This window comes from Penicillium longicatenatum (genome assembly GCF_028827895.1).
Source record: "Penicillium longicatenatum strain IBT 33135 chromosome Unknown contig_4_segment0_segment0, whole genome shotgun sequence".
NCBI lineage: Eukaryota > Fungi > Ascomycota > Eurotiomycetes > Eurotiales > Aspergillaceae > Penicillium > Penicillium longicatenatum.
Genome location: NW_026643122.1, coordinates 1,946,551 through 1,967,425, shown reverse-complemented (window position 1 = coordinate 1,967,425; position 20,875 = coordinate 1,946,551). Strand labels below are relative to the sequence as shown.

The 20,875-nt window shown below is 50.4% G+C and overlaps 8 protein-coding genes across 8 annotated transcripts; 3 read left to right on the top strand and 5 right to left on the bottom strand.

The window, feature by feature from the left end:
• Nucleotides 1-23: 23 nt before the first annotated feature.
• Nucleotides 24-2,906, bottom strand: dapB (dipeptidyl aminopeptidase dapB; the record flags this gene model as incomplete). Its single annotated transcript, XM_057117946.1, has 3 exons — nt 24-151; nt 208-477; nt 533-2,906. The coding sequence occupies 3 exons, from the start codon at nt 2,904-2,906 to the stop codon at nt 24-26; spliced, it is 2,772 nt and encodes a 923-aa protein (XP_056970981.1).
• A 485-nt stretch (nt 2,907-3,391) lies between these two features.
• N7484_007558 (Zn(II)2Cys6 transcription factor domain-containing protein) lies at nt 3,392-4,804 on the bottom strand (the record flags this gene model as incomplete). Its single annotated transcript, XM_057117945.1, has 3 exons — nt 3,392-3,806; nt 3,931-4,625; nt 4,739-4,804. The coding sequence occupies 3 exons, from the start codon at nt 4,802-4,804 to the stop codon at nt 3,392-3,394; spliced, it is 1,176 nt and encodes a 391-aa protein (XP_056970980.1).
• Nucleotides 4,805-6,728: 1,924 nt separating this feature from the next.
• On the bottom strand, nt 6,729-8,667 carry N7484_007557 (chaperonin-containing T-complex subunit CCT4; the record flags this gene model as incomplete). Its single annotated transcript, XM_057117944.1, has 7 exons — nt 6,729-7,586; nt 7,648-8,220; nt 8,273-8,302; nt 8,354-8,383; nt 8,440-8,462; nt 8,518-8,569; nt 8,620-8,667. The coding sequence occupies 7 exons, from the start codon at nt 8,665-8,667 to the stop codon at nt 6,729-6,731; spliced, it is 1,614 nt and encodes a 537-aa protein (XP_056970979.1).
• A 324-nt stretch (nt 8,668-8,991) lies between these two features.
• On the top strand, nt 8,992-10,513 carry rpt1 (proteasome regulatory particle base subunit RPT1; the record flags this gene model as incomplete). Its single annotated transcript, XM_057117943.1, has 5 exons — nt 8,992-9,086; nt 9,167-9,281; nt 9,342-9,571; nt 9,633-9,813; nt 9,842-10,513. The coding sequence occupies 5 exons, from the start codon at nt 8,992-8,994 to the stop codon at nt 10,511-10,513; spliced, it is 1,293 nt and encodes a 430-aa protein (XP_056970978.1).
• Nucleotides 10,514-11,204: 691 nt separating this feature from the next.
• On the top strand, nt 11,205-13,500 carry N7484_007555 (uncharacterized protein; the record flags this gene model as incomplete). Its single annotated transcript, XM_057117942.1, has 5 exons — nt 11,205-11,321; nt 11,396-11,450; nt 11,521-11,594; nt 11,655-11,818; nt 11,892-13,500. The coding sequence occupies exons 1-5, from the start codon at nt 11,280-11,282 to the stop codon at nt 13,498-13,500; spliced, it is 1,944 nt and encodes a 647-aa protein (XP_056970977.1). The 5' UTR covers nt 11,205-11,279.
• An 823-nt stretch (nt 13,501-14,323) lies between these two features.
• Nucleotides 14,324-15,901, top strand: N7484_007554 (uncharacterized protein; the record flags this gene model as incomplete). Its single annotated transcript, XM_057117941.1, has 1 exon — nt 14,324-15,901. One exon carries the CDS (start codon nt 14,324-14,326, stop codon nt 15,899-15,901), a length of 1,578 nt encoding a protein of 525 aa, XP_056970976.1.
• Nucleotides 15,902-16,416: 515 nt separating this feature from the next.
• N7484_007553 (argininosuccinate lyase ARG4) lies at nt 16,417-17,887 on the bottom strand (the record flags this gene model as incomplete). Its single annotated transcript, XM_057117940.1, has 2 exons — nt 16,417-17,756; nt 17,836-17,887. The coding sequence occupies 2 exons, from the start codon at nt 17,885-17,887 to the stop codon at nt 16,417-16,419; spliced, it is 1,392 nt and encodes a 463-aa protein (XP_056970975.1).
• Nucleotides 17,888-18,956: 1,069 nt separating this feature from the next.
• Nucleotides 18,957-20,240, bottom strand: N7484_007552 (Acyl-CoA N-acyltransferase; the record flags this gene model as incomplete). Its single annotated transcript, XM_057117939.1, has 1 exon — nt 18,957-20,240. The coding sequence occupies one exon, from the start codon at nt 20,238-20,240 to the stop codon at nt 18,957-18,959; it is 1,284 nt and encodes a 427-aa protein (XP_056970974.1).
• Between the last annotated feature and the right edge of the window lie 635 nt (nt 20,241-20,875).

The following is a 20,875-nucleotide window of genomic DNA, read 5'->3' as shown; positions in this document are numbered from 1 at the left end:
GATTCACCGGTAGGATCTACTGACTACCATGCAAGAAAATCAAGTGATAGCGAGCGCTTAGCTTTATTCCACGCCGAATCCTCTTCCGGCTTCGGGTTAGCGATGCGATGCCACTCTCCATTGAACGCATTAATAAGCCAGCTAGAAAGGCCTGTCGAAGGGCATTAGCTATTTGGGTATTACAGGAAGAATCAGAGACAAACTCACGTTCATATACCATGGTATGTCCATTGTGGAAAATGATGCTGTGGTCTGAATCGGGGAAAATCTGCATGTCGAAATTGTCGATGTTCGCCAAGTCCATCTTGTCGAGAAGGGTGAGAGTATTTTGGAGATGAACGTTGTCATCAGAGTTGCCATGCATGATCAAGAATCGGACATTTTCACCCAGAGACTTGACGTTACTGATGGTTGCGTTCTCGTAGCCCGATGGGTTATGCTGAGGGGTGTGCATGTAACGTTCAGTGTAGATCGAGTCTGGAATAATTATTTTAGTACCAATTCATAAATATGTGCGAAGGGTACCTCTTACCATAAAACCTCCAGTCGGTCACAGGTGCCACTGCCATGCCGTACTGGAAGGTTTGGCCTGCATCGAGCTCAAGAACCTTGAGAGTCATGAAGCCGCCAAAACTCCAGCCCCAGATTGCCATGCGCGTTTCATCCACGTAGTCCTTGGCTGCGTAGATTTTAGCAGCCTCGATCTGGTCGTGAGCTTCATAATGGCCAAGATTGCCTCGGACGATGCACCGCGATTTGCGGCCAGTCCATCCTGTTCCTCGGCCATCCACAGTAACAACAATGTACCCCAAGCTAGATGCAATGTAGGATTGGAAATCCACCGTAAATTTGCGATCCACGGTTTGTGAACCGGGGCCAGCGTACATGTAGAAAAGCACAGGGTACTTTTTGGCCGGATTGAAGTGCGGTGGACGGCGTTCGACAACTTGGAGGGTATAACCATCGATGGTCACGTTGGTGTAGATTTCTGCAGGGAGAGCGTAGTCTTCTACCATTTGAGTGAGCCGGGTATTGACCTCAATCACAACCTCGTATTCGAGCTTCTCCCCCATGGTGTTGATAACAGCCTGCCACGGGACTGCGGGTCCCTTGGAGCTGAGCAGTGCATATCCAGAGCCCTCTGAGAATGAGATCTCAAAGTATCCCGCTTTAGATGTATCGGTCAGTGGACGAAGATCAGATCCATCCAGCTTCACGTGGTACACATGACGCTGGGTTGGTGCCTCCTTCGTCGCGACGAAGAATACAAGATTCCTCTCCAAATCAACAGCGGAGGGTGCCGCCACCACTTCCCACTCTCCCTTGGTGAGCATGATGGGCTCGGAACTATCAAGAGGTGAGAAGTATGCAAGATGGTCATAGCCTTCATAGATCACAGTATCAATGTAGCCGTCTTGCGGCCGGCCATTTGCAGGATCAGCAGGGATAAACCGTGTGGACTGTGAGGGCTCGACCCAGCCACCATCGAGTCCAGCAACATCTTGTGAACGAACAATCTTTCCGGTCCGGGCTTTCGTATCGACCAAAAAGATCTTCAAAATATCACTTTCGCGGTTGGTCTCTCGGACAAGCAACTTGCCCTCGGAGGCCCAAACAACTTCAATAATGATACGATCGTCGTCCTTGAAATCTTCCGGCATGTCGACAGAGAACACCTCATCCTGTTCCACGTCATAGAACTCCAAACGAACCACAGGGTTCGGGCTACCGGCCTTGGGGTACTTGATTTGTCGAGTTTCCGGGTAGTTCTCGAGTCCAGGTAGAGGCTTCTTGCCCGAGGGGCGAGAAAGGTAATATTGAATGGGATATTCGGGAACCTTAGCTTCCTCAGTCCGCAAGAACGCAAGGAACTTGCCATCACGCGCCCACCAAGTCCCAGAATTTCCCGAGAAGACCTCTTCTTCGTACACCCAATCGGGAACACCATAGAAGAGATCTTTGTCTCCATCCTTTGTGATCGGGATCACCTGATAGCTTGACAGCTTGCGCAGGTATACGTTGTTATCCCGAACAAAAACAACAGCATCGGACTGAGGCGACCAAGCAGCCAGCTGCACTCGGTCGCTCAAGTTACTCGGATCCAACGGCTCGGCCGTTTGAGTTGCAACATCGAAGATCCAGTATTTTCCATAGAACGAGTGTCGCCAGTTCGACTTGAGCGAAGATGCGACCAATACTTTCTCCATATTTGGGCTTGGCCATGTCTTTCCTGGGGTGACATAGTCTTTGTCCACCATGAAGTGGGAGTTCTTCATCAACACCTCGGTATCGAGGCCATCAGCGCCATCTTTGCGACTCCGAATGTCCTCAACACGTAAATAGCCATCTCCGCTTTCGCCGCGCTCAAGCATAAGACCATCCTCACCCTTTGGTCCGGCAATCCACGAGATTGCATGTGACTGCGCGGCCCATTGTCCCGTCAACACCTGCTCCAGGGTCACCGGGCTTCCGTAACTCGTACCACCCGTTGCGGAATCTGGATCGTGAATGCTGACCGTAGACACAGACGATAGGGCGGAGGCAGTGGGTCGTTTTTGGGCGAGGAACAGCACGAATGCCAGCACCCAGCCACCGACGCAGAGGAAGCCGAGCAACCAGAGTACCCGACGCATACGACTGCTTGATGCGGTTGGCTTTTTATTGCGAGAGGAGAGGAATGGTTCGTCGGATCCGAGTTCAGCGCCATCTTCGATATCGCGGTATCGGTCTTCGTCGTTCCCCTCCCTGTCGGCCGCGGCCAACAGTTGTTCCTTGTGTGCCTCCATGAACGAGGCTGAAGCTACCGACAATCCCGAGTCAGAGGTTGTCTGTGATTCCAATGAAGCCGACCGTCGTCGAGTTAGCGGGACCTCCTCGGGTGTGCTTTCATTGTCGAGTTTCCCCATGATCGATGATGCAGCTCGGGGTGAGCTGGAGGTTCCTGGGCGGATCTTATCAGGGAGAAGAGTGGATCCGTGGGGGCACCAGCAGCTCACGCGACAGGATGCGAAATGCAAAGCAGATCAAGTCGAAATCATGAAGGATCGAGTGAAATTGAAGAATTAGGAATTGGTGGAACCATAAGCTCCAGGGAAGAGCGAGGCTGTTATGTTCATCGACAGACAAAGGCAGGTCCCTATTGGACCCCATTTCGGGACAGTGGCGCATCCAATCCTCGGCCAATGACATCAACCAATCAACGGGCCAAAACGATCTAAAATAGAACGGACTATCATTTTAATATCTTTACCAAGATCAGTATATCTATTCAATGTCATTTATCATATCACATCATAAGCCCAACTCCTTAAAGGCAGGGCCTCTCATAGACCTTTGCCGTAAAATGATTAAAAGATCAAAGCCTCCAGGGCTATAGAGAAGGAATGCCCTATCACACTTCCACAGCTTGCCTAACCCATTCAACCAAGCCCACCCATTCCGGAGGAAAAGTTCCAGCGAAATTCTGGATCACACCGTGAACCAATCGCTTCCCTGACTCTCGAGCAAACCATTTTCGTGAAGATAGATGCTTGTCCAGCCCGTGGAACAGCACGAAGATAAGCGCCATCCATTCGCCTTGTTTGACTAGGTTCATGAATTCATCGCTTACCCGGATTGGCCAAACCAGGCTCCCCTGCCCGGATGGCCAGCATTCCAAGCTTTGTAGCAGCAGCTTATATGTATCCCGGTAGATATTCAGTTGTGGCCCGGGAATGCCTTCGATGAATGGGCGCAAGGTGTGGAATTTTTGTAAAATAGTCCTATTGGCGTTTGAATTAGCTTTGTACTTGGCTTTGGTCCTTAGCCTTCAGTCTCTGATTGTTTCACTCACATGTGCAGTTTTACTATGCTTGGATCCTCACTATAATGCGATTGATGGTAAGCTTTAAGACTAAGTCGATTTGATCAAAGAATTGCAGGAATACCTACTTTGCTCTGGCAATTGCAAGCCTGTTATTTCCATCCTGATATATCCAAGCATCAAGCCAGGCTCGCTCGGTACCGTGGAACATCTGCATCCATAAAAATGCGGCTCCGCTAAGAATCGATCGAAGTGTCATGATCTCGCACAGCGGATCGACCGGTGTCTCATCTCGGCAAATGCCTGGATAAGCAGTCACTAGTATTAAGATGATAGCAGAGCACATGAAAGACGCCTCAATATTCTGCGGGTTTGTCACGAGCTCCTGTCGCAACCCGGTAGTCGCGTGGGTCTGATACGTTAAAGCAGTCTCCAACCACGTAGGAATCTCATCCGCGTCAAGTTGCTCTGATGCCAGATGGAGAGCAGACACAGCAAGTAGACTGTCCATGACATAGTCGTGGCAAACGGCAAACTGGGGGATTTTCCCATTCCAGAAGCGGCGGTCTTCGTCGTCTTTGGCTATTGAGGGGAGAGTCGACTCGCACGCCCTGTAGAAGAGTTGCATCTCCTGCAAGCGTGGGAGTCTTATAAACTCATCTGAGTGGGATATGCTGGATTGTGATGATGACCTGTCGGACCTTGCATTCTTGGGGGAGCTTGTGCTTGTTGACGTGGGTCTTCGTCTGGGCCGAGGTGCTACATAAACGCACTCTAACCCGCGTCGAATGCAGAGGCTGCATGTTGGACGATTCTCATCACACTATTTGGAATATCAGTTGAAGTTTTAGCTTCGAAAAAAAATCACAAGACATTGATGTGAGAAGAAATGATTGCATTTTTACTATAGATCTGAACTTGGGAGTCAAAACTCACCTTGACATGTCGTTCTTTACATTGTACGCAGCCCCGCCTGGACTTAGTATGGCAGCGGCGTGGCATATTGTCGCGAAGGTGAAAATATTCATTCGGCATGAAGATGGAGATTTGATTACTTTTGCAGATTTGCATCAGCAGGGGTCCTTGGGGGCTATGGGGGCCAGAAGTTCAACGCGATCATGAAACTCCGGTGTGGGGTACTTTTGATGTTTGGAGTCTACCAGTTATAAACATTCTAATAAAGCTAATTTAGAGCTCAGGGTCTTTAGAAACATACTACCGCTACTGGCATGCATGCTTGAGCATTAGTTCATGAAAAGCCTTGAATCAAGGAAGGATTTAAGCCCTTGGTTGGGTCTCTAGACTGACGGCCGTGACGTTAATGCGGTAATGATCCGCGGCGATCAAACCGGGGGCCAAAAACTACACTTTACTGTAAATAGATTCCCGGGGCTACTATATATAGTGGACTTGCCTCATTTAGTAAAATATTGAAAATCCAAACCTTCATACATTCAAAGCTGCCTAGATTGTAATCTCCGATGGCCCATTGAATCGTAGTCGAGAGAACACGAATCCCGAATAGTCCTACTTAGAATAGAACAGATTCACCATTATCTACAGGGCTCAGAATTCTCGTTGCCCATGGAATGCTAAATTGGCATCGCACTGGTGAAGCCATACAGTGTATGGGAAATAATGAGCGTTCCATAATGATCAGGTTTGATCCAGTCTCAAATCAGTCTTCATTCGTCTCGTTCTCAAACACCACTTCCGATACCGCAAATTTAAATTAGCAAAGTCCGCCTTAGTTCAAACGCAAGTATCACTGCGGTTTGAGGTTTCCCACACCTGCCTCCAAGTCCTGCGAATGTATCACGCCAGTGACTGCTTGATGATCCTGACCACCAAGAAGCAATCCACAACCAGGACACTTTGACAACTTCATTGCAAGTCAACGCTCTCCAATCGTAAGCGGGTGCCCGTTTTTACCGTATTATAAGTGCCTTGTGTCTCTGAAGTCCGTCATAGGGACCAACACGGCCAGGCATTCTTCGTTGATCACTGGGGCGTAGAAGGTTGCTCCACCAAGCATAGATCTAGTACCCTCGATCTCCGCTAATAGACCACGTGTCTGTTCAGGGTAAAACCACAACTTCGTCAATAGTGGCATGACCCTCTTTCCATGGAGTCTCAGTGTGGTCAATGTCCCTCATCAGAGTCGAGTTTTGTCGCTTGAGGGCACGAAAATGGGCGAGACAGAGATTCCCTTCTGCCTGCAAAAATATACGATGAGAGCCTATTACATCTTTGATGAGCTGTTGCTTCTCTTTCCTGTTCTCTTCAAGCTTGGTTTCTAGATAGCTCATATCTCTGCCGAAAGGGACGGGTTTCCTCATATAAAGGAAGTCATAAGATCATCTTTGATAAAGGGCCATGAGTAACTATGAATTGACCTTTATCTGTGCTTAGGGCTTCACTGTATGTTGCCACATAAGCTGATACTGTGTGCCATACTATGTTAGCTCCAGTCGGAGTATATAAACCGATGCTCGAGTATCGTATGTGTATCGTTAACTAATCTAGATATGCTAGGGGACAATGCGCATGCCAGAAGCGTTCAATTGTGCCTAAACAGACCACGCCTTACTAATCTCCATGAGCTAATCTATCGTCCTCAAGGCAGACTCTTTGTGAACATATATGTGGAGTTTCACTATACGCCAATCTAAAGCGACTCAATACGATACTTTGCTGTGCAGATTTCAAGACTGGTCAATCATATCACCTGGGCAGTCTTAGGGACCAAGACCTTGAATATGCCTATATGCTTCTATAGAAGATTCCCTAAGGCGTATCTGCGAAACCTTAGTTTGTAAAAAGGAATCTAGAAGAATTCTATGAAAACTGGTTATTTTTTTTGTTGATAATTACTCATTGCAATCACATTGCATGTCATCATACATCCCTGTGCAGTGTGAACCTTTTACCGCGACAGAGCAATATCATCAATTCTCATGATCATCTTCACGGTCTCAGCGGCCAGCTCAATGGCACTGGTGCTGACCAGCAGGGGCTGCAGGATGTTCTCCTCAGTGATATCATCCTTGACACCTCCACTGCGGATGCTGACACCAGCGTTGTGCTGACCCTGGGCGTGACGGTGACGCAACTCAGTGACGACCTTGATCGAGTTCAAACCAGCGTTCTCGGCAAGAGTGGTAGGGATGACCTCCATGGCATCGGCAAAGGCCTTCCAGCAGATAGACTCAGTACCTGTGAGCTCACGAGCCCGCATGGCAAGGGTGTGGGCCACCTCAACCTCAGGGGCACCACCACCAGCAATCAGAGCGCGCTTCTTGACCAGACAGCGGATGACACAAAGGGCATCGTGAAGGGATCGCTCAGCCTCGTCCAGAATCAGGTTGTTGGCACCGCGGGCGACAATCGACACGGTTTGGTTGGTGGGGGTAGTAGTGGGGGCCTTAATGCCGGTGATCTTGACGTAGCGGGCACCTGAAGCCTGAACCTCCTCAACAAGGTCAGCAGTACCAAGCTTGTCTTCGGTGAAAGAGTCGACGTTGGCGACGGGCTTGCAGCCAAGGGACTTGCAGAGGAACTCAACCTCATCACGCTCGATATCCTTGATGGCGAGAATCTTCAGACGAGACAAAAAGTGCAGGGAGAGGTCGTTAACGGCGTCACGCAGAATAGACTTCTGAATCAGAAGCACGTTACACTTGGTCTTTTGAATCTTCTTAACCATATTGAGCAGGTACTGGCGCTCCTCCTTCAAAATCTTGTCCATCTGGCGGTAGTCGTTCACGACGATCTGGTTCTCCATCTATCGAAAGAAAGATAGTCAGTATTTATTCAATGTCAAGTTTCAGGACCGGGAAACATACGTCAGGCTTGGGCGGGCTCAGTTGGAATTGGATGAGACCTATCCGGGCCTTCTCGATTCTTGTCGGGCCACCGCTGCTCTTGATAACGGGCTGGTTCAAGACCAAGCCATCAATCATCTCACTGTCCTCAATAGTACCGCCGACCTTCTTCACGATCCGGATGTTTCGCAAGTCAACGTTCTCGGCAGTCTTGTGGTCCACAACCTTCAACACGGAGTCGACGGCCATAGGGCCCAGCAAACCAGAGTGCTGGGAGACAATCTTCGATGAGAGAGAGGTTGAGGCAGCTTGGAGGAGGGTGTTGCGGTCGGTAAGGTTGATAGGGCGGGACATGTTGTGGAGAATCTCGACAGCGGCGCTGGCGGCACGCTGGAATGACTCGGAAATGACGGTAGGGTGGATGCCCTTGGACAACAGACGCTCAGCGGCACCGAGCAGACTGCCAGCAATGACAACGACCGAGGTTGTTCCATCACCAGCCTCAACATCCTGTGCAGCACTGAGGTCGACCAGCATGCGGGCAGCGGGGTGCATGACGCTCATATCCTTCAACATGGTGTTTCCATCGTTGGTCTGCGGGGGGTTAGTCGGGAGGTTATCGACAGGAATTGGACGGCAGGCATACGATAATTGTGTTTCCCTTGGGTGTTTGAATCTATATATGTATTAGCATCATGCCAGCTGGGAGTGGTCATGGTCGACTTACCATCTTATCCATACCCCTGGGTCCCAATGACTGTCGCCTCGTTAGCCCCTCATCTCTGTAAATGATCATGTTCTAGGTATGCATACTGTGCGAATAGCATCGGCGACGGCTGGAAATTAAATATCAGCATTATGGTTCTTGAATAAGATGAACGAATGACATACCCCGAGCTGCCATAATGTTGGAGGCCCGCACGGCCATAGGCTTCTCCTTGTCCTGCTCGCTATCAGAATTCAGTTCACACACAAGAGGTTCGCGAATCGCACCTTGAAGGAGTTGTTGCCAGCAGTTCCTTGAGCCACTGCGGTCGCCATCTTGAATGTTGTTATCAAAAAGCAACCTATGTAAAAACAACAAACAGGGGAAGTAGAATCGGCGGTGGTGGAGTGAACACACAGAAATTCTGCGAGGTTCTGGGGCGGTGATGAAGCTTGGCACTGATTAGTGAGTTGAGCTCGGCCACCGCAGCTCTCTGCTACATCACCACCTCCATCCTCTTTCATTATACCATCCACCTCCATTTTTCTGCCGGTTCAGCAATTTCCGACTTCTCTCTTGCCTTTTTTGCTTTCTCTAGCTACTTTTCGTTCTTTTGTCTCGATCCTAGGTCCTCAGCCCGGGGCTGTCAACACCTCAGTATGCCTAGCGCCACGGGACAGAACTGGGAGAAGTACCAGAAGAACTTCGCGGATGACGAAGAACCAGAGAAGAAGATCACACCTCTCACAGATGAGTAAGTTTTGTCGCATGTTGGAATTCTCAAGGATTGCCGCCGATTTCTGTCTAGTGATGGATCGCTAACGTCTCATCCAGTGACATCGCAGTACTCAAGACCTACGGCGCGGCTCCCTACGCTAAGGCGCTTCAGAAGCTCGAGAAGGATATCAAGGATAAACAAGCCAGCGTGAACGAGAAGATTGGTGTGAAGGTGATTATTTATTCAGCTCTTTCGATCCCTTGAACCCGCCGAAGCTCATACCCGCTCCAGGAATCCGACACCGGTCTCGCACCTCCACACCTTTGGGATGTCGCTGCCGATCGACAGCGGATGGCCGAAGAGCAGCCCCTGCAGGTGGCTCGTTGCACAAAGATTATCCAGGATGAGAAGGACTCGGACAAGAGCAAATATGTCATCAACGTGAAACAGATCGCCAAATTCGTGGTCAACCTAGGAGAGCGCGTGAGTCCGACAGATATTGAAGAGGGTATGCGAGTCGGGTAGGTTTTTATCTTTGATCCGCAGTCTATTAATACTGCAGAGGTGCTGATGATGATCTAGTGTCGACCGGAATAAGTACCAGATTATGCTGCCGCTCCCGCCCAAGATCGATCCCAGTGTGACAATGATGACAGTCGAAGATAAGCCAGATGTAACTTACGGCGACGTGGGTGGCTGCAAGGAACAAATTGAGAAGCTACGAGAGGTTGTGGAGATGCCATTGCTATCACCAGAGCGGTTCGTGAACTTGGGTATTGACCCCCCCCAAGGGCGCTTTGCTCTACGGTCCTCCTGGTACCGGTAAGACTCTTTGCGCTCGTGCTGTGGCCAACCGAACCGATGCTACATTCATCCGTGTCATTGGAAGTGAGTTGGTGCAGAAGTACGTGGGTGAGGGTGCTCGCATGGTCCGAGAGCTGTTTGAGATGGCTCGGACGAAGAAGGCTTGTATCATCTTCTTCGATGAAATCGATGCAGTCGGTGGAGCTCGTTTCGATGACGGTGCCGGTGGTGATAACGAAGTCCAGCGAACCATGCTGGAACTTATTACCCAGCTGGATGGTTTCGACGCCCGTGGTAACATCAAGGTCATGTTCGCCACTAACCGACCATCTACCCTGGACCCGGCGTTGATGCGTCCTGGTCGTATTGATCGAAAGATCGAGTTCTCTCTTCCTGACGTTGAAGGTCGTGCCAACATTCTGCGTATTCACGCCAAGAGTATGTCCGTCGAGCGGGACATTCGATGGGAGCTTATTTCACGACTATGCCCCAACGCAACTGGTGCGGAGCTGCGTAGTGTTGCTACTGAGGCGGGTATGTTTGCCATCCGTGCTCGACGGAAGGTCGCAACCGAGAAGGACTTCTTGGCGTCGGTAGAGAAGGTGATCAAGGGCAACCTGAAGTTCAACTCGACCGCCACATACATGCAATACAACTAGAAATATGAGCTGGTTCTAGCATGGGCATGGTGCATGAGATTGTACGATCACTTCAGTTTTCTTTTTGCATGTTGGTTGGTGGTGTTCAACCTCAGCCGTGTGAACGAATCTATAATCTACCATACTTCCTACTTTTTCATATAGCTACTCCGTATATACTAGTAGTTTATTTAGCCTCGTACGTCCAAAGGAGTGATCCACCCGATCGCCAATAAGCGTGATGAATGCACTACCGATATCTCGGGACCGGAGAAACTAGATCCCGAGATTGTGGGAAGATCGTATATCCGGGGAAAGGGATGAGAAGATGCATCGGCTAATGGATTGAAGCAAGAATGACAGAGACTTGGCATGTAGCAAGTAAATTTAGTATATTCGAAATGATCAAAGTAAGGTATATGTGCTCTAGACATATCAATGCCCTCATCTTACAGCTGTATCGTGGAGGAATACTTCATGGTCCACGATCATGAAGCTGGATCTACGAAAACGGGGTCACGTGTCACCCGGCAGCCCGAGGCAAGTGACGGCGCACGAAAATGAGCAGGACCCGGTGCAGCCAATCAGCACGCGTTCAATTGTAAAAAGCTGGAGATTATGTCAGCACCAACTGCCATCCGCAAGCCGAATTCCATCGCCGAAGTTGCTCTGCTCTCGAAAGGAAGTTCTTCCACCCTCCCCTCTACCAATCTTATCTCCACCGTGATACCGGTGTATTCTCTTCTTTCGGGTGTTTAGGGGGCTCCTTCTCTTCAGACCCGTCATAATGAGCTCCATGAGCTTGCGGAGCTTGGCTCCCGCCTCCAAGGTTAGTAGCCGACTTGCGATGATTTTCGGCCCGGGTGCGATGGTTGAACTGACCGAGTTGTTTGCGAATTACAGGTTTCCCGCATCTTAAGGGACCAGAGACGTCTTTTCTCCTCATCTCGCCCTGCTGGTACGCATTGAGAATCCTTCAGTTGTATCACGTCACATCACGTCCTCATCACTAACCGCATCCTTAACAGCCAAGATCTGGGCCAACCAGCCGCTGCGCGCCAAAGCCGCCAATGGCTACATTTCTGAGAAGTACCCCGTCATTGTAAGCACTGCCGCACCAATGAAAGGATACTAGAGACACGGAGATTCTGACCTGTTGCAGGACCACGAGTACGATGCCGTTGTCGTTGGTGCCGGTGGTGCCGGTCTGCGTGCTGCCTTCGGTCTGGCCGAGGCTGGTTTCAACGTTGCCTGTGTTTCCAAGCTTTTCCCTACTCGTTCCCACACTGTCGCCGCTCAGGGTGGTATCAATGCTGCCCTTGGAAAGTAGGTTTTCACCCCCTCCAAACTTCGTATGGATGTGGATTTTACCCCGGAACGGTAACTAATTGGACGATAGCATGCACGAGGACGACTGGAGATGGCACATGTACGACACCGTGAAGGGTTCTGATTGGCTTGGTGACCAGGATGCGATTCACTACATGACCCGCGAGGCTCCCGCCTCCGTCCGAGAGCTCGAGGGATACGGTTGCCCCTTCTCCCGTACCGAGGATGGCCGTATCTACCAGCGTGCCTTCGGTGGTCAGTCCAGGGAGTACGGAAAGGGTGGTCAGGCCTACCGTTGCGCTGCCGCCGCTGACCGTACCGGTCACGCTCTGCTGCACACCCTCTACGGCCAGTCTCTGCGCCACAACACCAACTACTTCATCGAGTACTTCGCTCTTGATCTCCTGATGGAGAACGGTGAGTGCCGTGGTATCATTGCTTACAACCAGGAGGACGGTACCCTGCACCGTTTCAAGGCTCACCACACCGTTCTGGCCACTGGTGGTTACGGACGTGCCTACTTCTCCTGCACTTCCGCCCACACCTGCACTGGTGACGGTATGGCCATGGTTGCCCGTGCCGGTCTGCCCAACCAGGATCTGGAGTTCGTCCAGTTCCACCCCACCGGTATCTACGGTGCCGGATGTCTGATCACTGAGGGTTCCCGTGGTGAGGGTGGTTACCTGCTCAACTCCGAGGGTGAGCGTTTCATGGAGCGTTACGCTCCTACCGCCAAGGATCTGGCCTCTCGTGACGTTGTCTCCCGTTCCATGACCCTGGAGATCCGTGAGGGCCGTGGTGTCGGTCCCGAGAAGGACCACATCTACCTCCAGCTGAGCCACTTGCCCGCTGAGCTGCTGCACGAGCGTCTGCCTGGTATTTCTGAGACCGCTTCCATCTTTGCTGGTGTCGATGTCACCAAGCAGCCCATCCCTGTCCTGCCCACCGTCCACTACAACATGGGTGGTATCCCCACCAAGTACACCGGTGAGGTCCTGGACGTCGATGAGAACGGCAACGACAAGGTTGTCCCCGGTCTGTACGCCTGTGGTGAGGCCGCCTGTGTGTCTGTCCACGGTGCCAACCGTCTGGGTGCCAACTCCCTGCTCGATCTGATCGTCTTCGGTCGTGCTGTGTCCCACCGTGTCCGTGACACTGCTTCCCCCGGCAAGCCCCACAAGGAGCTGGCTTCCGACGCCGGTGCTCAGTCCATCAAGGACCTTGACTTCGCTCGCAACGCCGATGGCCCCAAGTCTACCTTCGAGGTCCGCAATGCCATGCAGAAGGCCATGCAGACTGACGTCAGTGTGTTCCGTACCCAGGAGTCCCTGGATGAGGGTGTCCAGAAGATCAGCGAGATCGACACCTGGTACGACCAGGTCGGAACCAAGGACCGCAGCATGATCTGGAACTCCGATCTTGTTGAGACCCTTGAGCTCCGTAACCTGTTGACTTGCGCTACCCAAACCGCCACTGCCGCCGCCAACCGCAAGGAGTCCCGTGGTGCTCACGCCCGTGAGGACTTCCCCGACCGTGATGATGAGAACTGGATGAAGCACTCCCTCACCTGGCAGAAGGAGGCCCACGGCAAGGTCGATCTGGGCTACCGTGCCGTTGAGGCCAACACCCTCGATGCTGCAGAGTGCAAGCCCGTGCCCCCCTTCAAGCGTACTTACTAAGGAGCGGAGTTGAAAGAAGATATTACGTCCTTGATTCAGATGCTCTTTGGGGTCATCTGCGAGGTCGTGGTATTGACGGAGGAATCCACGAAAAGAGCATGTTTCTTATTTTGACTGTTATTTTACCATCCTGTATAGCCATATTTCCTATTTCCTTTTAACTTACAGGCGAAGAGTCGGTGTACTGAGTGCTTTTCCTCACTTTGTCTGATACACTGGAATTTTCTTTTTAATTGGTTCTCAATTTATTTGTTCCATGCGTAGTGCCGTAGACCTCGAATGTGTAGCTTTATACAGCGTCAATCTCTATTCTTTGACATCTATATTCAGCCCCTGAAATACTCTCAATATTGAGTTGGTTCCTAGACAACGTTGAAAGTGGCATCTGTTGGGGTACCATAGTCCTTGCAATCTCTACTATTTGGGCAACACTTAAATGCATAGGATGCACCCATATTCAGCACGTCGATTTTAGCATGGATCTTGTCATATCATTTGCCTATTTTCATTCGGCATTACTACGCGTGTCTTTGATTTTCTACGTCTATATATGACGGGCTACTGCAAGATAACTGAAAACAAAGAAATCCCCAAGTCATGTCTTTGACCGAGATGACCCTTGTCCCTCGCCTTCAAAGCCACTTACTTTTACTATCTATGGAACAGAACAAACTCGAAATAACAACTCCTGCTCTGCCTGTGACTTTCTTTTTTGCTTTTCCTTTACTTTCTCTTCCTTTCTTGGTATGCATGTCCAGTCCCGTACCCACCCCGTTTACTTCGATCTACTACCTGGTTGTTTTTGCCCTCGCGCTTCTCCGGAATGGACCTGATGGATCAGTTGGTCCCTCGGGCAGACACAACATGCACTGGCGATACGCTGTGGTATGTCTGCAGTGCTGGCGACTACAAAGGTTGCTGTTCAAGCAATCCGTGTACATTGGGTGTATGCCCAGATGATGATACCACGATCTCGTCTACAGACACCACAACCTTCACAGCCTCGAGTACCTCTAGCCACTCTTCAACTTCGACAAGCCCCACGGAAAATACAACAACTGCGATAGCCAAAACAACCTCGTCTTCGACTTCGACCACTGGAAGTACCAGCCCGAGTACTATCGTAGCGGCGACATCTACAAGTACCTCAACAACAGCTCCGGCATCATCCAGCTCTAGCAACCACTCAGCCATAATAGGCGGTGCTATTGGAGGCTTAGCAGGTCTTCTGATCATAGCAATTATTCTCTTCTGTTTCTGGAAGCGCAGAAATCGCATGAAAAATACCGAGCCTTGCATTATCGACCAGAGTCAATGGCCCAACCCAAGAAAAACACCTTGGCAAAGAGAACGTACAGGGAACTACAATGGCAACAGTAAGCACAATGCCATCCACCCCAAAGAAAAGTTTGTTAATATTCGCACCAAAGGCTCTTCGTATCCTCACTTCGAGCCCTCAGTCACAGATTCCCACAATAACACCGTCATCTCGGCCCTAACAGGTGGTCCTAACACATCAACAACAAGCCTCAGTCTAAATGGTGGTGCAACATGTTTCCAACCGATCCCCTCCATTCCAACGGCTGAGCTTCTCGCCTCCGTCCCCAAACGAGCAGGTTATACGCCCGAACTCCCTGATACAAGGGCTCGGCGCGCATGCGCCGAGCTACCAACTGACCCTCAGAGAGATCTTATCAACATGCCACTAAATCAACGACAAGGAGAAGGAGTCATGCTTTATCAGAGAGGTGATATTGCCAACGTCTTTTCTCGGGATTCCTTGGAGCTTTTTTCGGCATCATCTTCGCCCAAGATTACCAGCAGCAGTCCGGGTTCTGGCTCGGGCTCTGTCTCGGGCTTTTCTCCGCCTAGCAGAAATATGAGTCCCAGATTTATGGCGCGCCATACGGCACGGAGAGTAGTTACGGAGGAAGAGGTTGTAATGGGTGCGAATCTGGGCAGGTATTCTGGCAATCCCAAAGATACGGAACTCTCTATTGAAAATTGGAATGGGATTGATAATGGAAACAAGAATGGAAATGGAAATGGAGACGCGGATATGGCAAAAGGTAAAGAGAACTCAGGGGAATCGCAGGATCATGTCATGAGTTTTATGAACTTTGATGGCAGTCTACCGTTGACGGACGTATCTGATGGTGAAGCGGGACAGTCATCTACTCCTATCTCTCCTCCTACTGCTGTTTCTGCTTCTCCGCCGACATCTTCACCTGTCTCGAACAAGATTGGGAATCTGAGTTTCATGGATGTTGGTCCCCTTTCGCCAACACCGAGTGAAGTGCCCCCTGCTTATGAGGCTGAGGAAGAATGTGAGTTTGAAGTGAATGGGGAGAGGAAGACGCCGGCTGGGACGATGGGGTTGGGGGTTAGGCGGTTTGATTAATCTTGTATCTCAAGTTTTCTTTATTTTTCTTCTTTATTTATGGCTTGCGCAATCTTCAGTATCGGCCTTACTATCGTACATACCTATCTCTTATGCTTATTCATGTTATGTATTCTCGAATCACACGTTATGCCTTGGAAATATGAATCCCTCAATACTATGTACAAGCCTCAGATCTATGAAAGAGCAAGATCCCGTTGTATGCCCTTGAAACAAATCGATCCTGCTACATGTACCATTTGCGATTCTTTCTCGTGAACGTTATTAACCAACGCCGAGTGGCGCGTGTATAGCTTGGAAAGCGAAAAGTACGGAACATCCGTTTTCGCTTCTAATACAAGAGCTAGCTTGTTATTTTAAAAGCTAGCTTCTGGGCTGGTGTATGCTTGAGTGGAAAGAAGTGAACCAAAGAAACTGATGTCTTTTTACTCTAACCGAGATATAAACCCAAGACCGCTGATATTTTTGATGATATACTGCACAAAATGACCCCCCATCTACTCAAACGTAGACATTTATAGCAGCTTCTTCAACACGGAAGTCTGCTCGATGACAGCCCGCTTACTGGTGCCACCAATGGCATCCTTCAGCTCAACAGCACGCTCATAGTCGAGACAAGCCTGAACATCCGCATCAAAGCGAGAGTCCAAGCCCTGGAGCTGCTCGAGGGACAGGGTGTCCATGGGGACATTGGTGCTCTCAGCAAGCTGGACCACGCGACCGGAGATGTGGTGGCCCTCACGGAAGGGAACGCCCTTGCGGACGAGGTAGTCAGCGATCTCGGTGGCCAACATCTCGGGAGCCAAAGCGGCAACCATCTTCTCAGGGTTGGCGGTCAGGGTGGACAGCACACCGGTGGCGATCAGGATGCTGTCGCTAACGGTCTTGATGTGGTCGAGCAGGGGCTCGATGCTCTCCTGCAGATCCTTGTTGTAGGTCGTGGGCAGGCCCTTGATGGTCATCATCAGACCAGCCATCTGACCAAAAGCACGGCCAGACTTGCCGCGGAGCAGCTCCAGGCTGTCGGCGTTCTTCTTCTGGGGCATCAGGGAAGAGCCAGTGGAGTACGCATCGGACAGGCGCACGAAACCGAACTCCAGACTGCTGTAGATGATCAAGTCCTCAGCCCAGCGAGAGATCTTGAGCATAAAAGAGCTACCCCACTGCATGGTCTCCATAGCAAAGTCACGGTCACCAACGGTGTTCATCGAGTTGTAAAGCAGGTCGTCGAAGCCCAGCTCCTTGGCCATAGCCTCACGGTCAATGTTGAAGGGGTTACCAGCGAGAGCACCGCAGCCCAGAGGGCTTCGGTTCACACGGCGGATCACCTCACGCAGACGCTGCAGCTCGCTCGCGAAGGCAGTGGCGTGCGACAGCATCCAGTGGGACCAGCGGACGGGCTGGGCCTTCTGCAAGTGAGTGTAACCAGGCATGATGTAGTCAATCTCCTTCTCCGCACGGGCAATGGAAACCTTGATGAGGTCGCAGAGCTGGCTGTCCAGGACGCGCAGCTCATCGCGCAGCCACAAGCGCATATCGGTAGCGACCTGCTCGTTACGCGAGCGACCGGTGTGCAGCTTGCCGCCAATCTCCTTTCCGATGATCTCGCCGAGACGGCGCTCGTTGGCAGTGTGGATATCCTCGTCATTGGGCTTAGCCTCGAAGGTGTCTGTGCGCCACTCCTCCGAGATGACCTTGAAGCCGCGCTCGATCTCGGCGAACTCGTGGGGGGTCAGGATGCCGTTCTTCATGTTGGCACGGGCGAAGGCGATGGAGCCGGCGATATCCTGCTTCCACATGATGCGGTCATAGGGCAGGGACTCATTGTACTTCACCATGAGGGGGTCGAGGCCCTCTGGTTATTTTTTGTTAGTATGAGTCAATGCGGGATTGGAGTTTGGTGGGGGAATTGGCGGGGTTGGAAGGGTTCTTACGGGTGAAACGACCTCCCCAGAGCATGTTCTCGGCGACAGCCTTGTTGCTCATTATGACGAATTGGAGAGTGGTCAATTGGTTTGGAAGGGGTGTTTAGAGAGAAGAAAGACGAGAAAGGGTTGACCGATAATGGTGTGTTCAACCCGATCATCGGAGCGCTAAGCCGTTTTGGGGGGATCGACGGTGGGGTGTTTAACTATGACAGCGCCTTTGATTATTACAATTCAACCACTTATAATACGTTTGAAAGAATCAATTGGGTCTGAACTTATAGGCATAATACATCTTGCGGCCGATATAGACAGAAAAGCCCACGGGTCTGTTGTGGTTCAATTTGTTGCGTTCGCAAGTTATTTTTATCACTTGCCAATGGACGAATGAGAAGGAGCGACACGGATGGGCCAGATGCATAGATTTTGAAGTACAGACCGCCCTTTCTTCCATACTACACATGGTTATTGTTCTTATTCAGATATCATTGTATCCAGGTAGCTCAGATGTAGAAGTGATTAAAATCCCCTTTAGAATTCAAACTTTGGTGGTCGGGACCACCTGGATATATATTTTGAAATCAATGTTATCTTGACTATCTCTTCCTCGTTGGAAGTCGTATTTGTAAAGATATAAGCCTTAATTGTGGTTTTTAATGCTTTCTTTTAATGCTTTCTTTTAATGCTTTCTTTTAATGCTTTTTTGTGTATCAATGGTTTTTAGTTGTTAACACCTCAATCCCTATACCTATGTCTGGGTTACCTAGGTAGGTGGATGACGACTAGTAGTGAATTATATCTGTATTCAGACCCATGGACGCATGCCTCTGCTTCTAGCCTTCCAATCTTCCTTAAATTCATAAACCTCATGGGTTGAACTTCGGATTCATCCGTGAAAGGTTTGTGTATCTGGACAAGCAATGCCAACTTACAAACTTGATGCCCATACAAGCATAGGTACGAACGAAAACTTCAGGAAGCATGTGCAGACATCTCTTTAACACCATAGCATGTTCAAGGCGTACAAAATGTACGTCGCTGTATATTTATCAATCTCACGAGTAGTCGGTATCTATCTCTATGTTAAGCCCGTCCTGACGCAATTATCCCATTGGTATCCAGGTTCCAAATCAATCACAAAGCTCGATTACCACCCACATCACAGTCGACAGAACCTCTCCACCAACCTTGTCCATAACCCTCCGACTGGCCTTATTAGCCTGTGCAACCTCAGTATGCACCCAAGCGGTAGTCTTTTGCCGCAGCTTCTCATCCACAAAATCAAGTCTATCAGCCCCAAAAATCCCGGTAGGATCCATACCGCGCCGCATAGTCTCCTTGGACAAGCAGAGCGCGAGGCCCTTGCCCCGATGCTCAGGCTCAACGTGCAAAGTGGCCAACGGCCCATCACAACCCAGGAAAGCCCACGCAACAGGCATTTCATCCTCATCGCCTTCCGTCTCAGGCTCAGAATCATAGTAAATCGCCATACCAACCAGGCTGGACAATTGCGCCCTCGACCGAGGAATACTCGTCCGACTCTGCACAAGACTCAAATGCGAATCCAAAACACCTCTTCTTCCCTTCCGATCGTGGAACCGGTACCCAGCCGGCAACGGAATTTCAGCCTCATCATCCCGCATCGTGAACGCCTCCCGGGGAAAGAAATATTTGACATACGGCGGGTTATCATACCGATGAACCTTCAGCCCAGGCAAAAGCTTTAGACGTGACGCGTCCCCCACATCAGGATGCGGGAAAACACCCGACTCCAAAAGCAAAGTAAACAGGCCCGTATGCAGTGTTCCAATTAGAAAAGCCTTAGGATCCGGTGCAGGGATCAAGGCAACACCATTCCGCGACTGCGCTTCAGCTGACTTCTTCTCACTGTCAGGTGGCAGGGAAGCCAGGTACTCCGGCAACAGATTGGCTTTGATATAAGCGAGCAAAGCCAATAGTTGCTCACGGGCCAGACGCAGAGAAGCTGGGTTAGCCGAGTCCAGTGTAGCAACTGTATAATTAAAATCGGGACTGGCGTGATTGTTGCTTTCCACTGCGCCGGGACTGGACCCGTCACTAGGGGTGACGGTGACAGCCGGTTCAGCTCCGCCAGAACCGATCGGCTGGATTGACGTGTGCTCCGCTTCAAGGCTGGAATAGAGGATGATCTGGGTCTCGCGGCCGCGGAAAAGATCCACCCGTGCAGCCAGCCATGGCTTGTCAGGGGATACGGAGGCCGATGGGGGGAATGTGGCTAAGATCTTGGCAGTGGGAGCTGGGTAGGCGAATCCATGCTGGATACGTCGCAGAAGTGCAGCAGAGAGTGGTAGATGAGAAGCTAGCAGAGGAAGGAGCGTGCTGGCCTTGTCATCATGTTTGTAGATGCGCGGTTCCGGGGATTCATTTTCCGCCATGTTGTTGTTGTTTTTTTTTTTTTTTTTTTTTTTTTTTTCTTTAATTGCGATCCGGGCGACGATTATTCCCGGGAACCTGGTTACGACAAACTGGACGTATCACACGCTTCGTGACCCTGACGATCGGAACCTTTCAGCTCAGCCTAGCAAACGGAATAAACTTGGGAGACTATTGCAGTTGGGGTGAAATTGTGGAATTGACAGGTTGATGTGTACGTTTATGTCCGGTCTAGTGACTCACTTTGCGGGTCGTGTAAGTGGAGAAGACATGCTTCCGACCCTGGCTAGACCTAAGTAGGAAAATTCAAGGACTTCTAGATTAATTCCAACGCGCTAAAGATGATAAGCAGGATTACCTGTACGAAAGGCTGATTAGGTAAATCCACCCTTGAATTATTTGTCACGCGGGTCTGTGCCTGTGGCGGTGCGGCACTATTGATTCTGACAGGGGATCCGCTGACGATCACTGTCATCTGTGCATTGGCGTGCGGGTTCAGGGCGATCATTTGGTGCTAAGTTGTCTAGGATCCAGTAGTTTGGGTCCCTAGTGTTTGACTTTGCTGAAGATGTACTTTGTATACGAAAAATAGATGATGTTTGATTGTCACCAACGCCTAAAGTGTTCGTAAATCTCT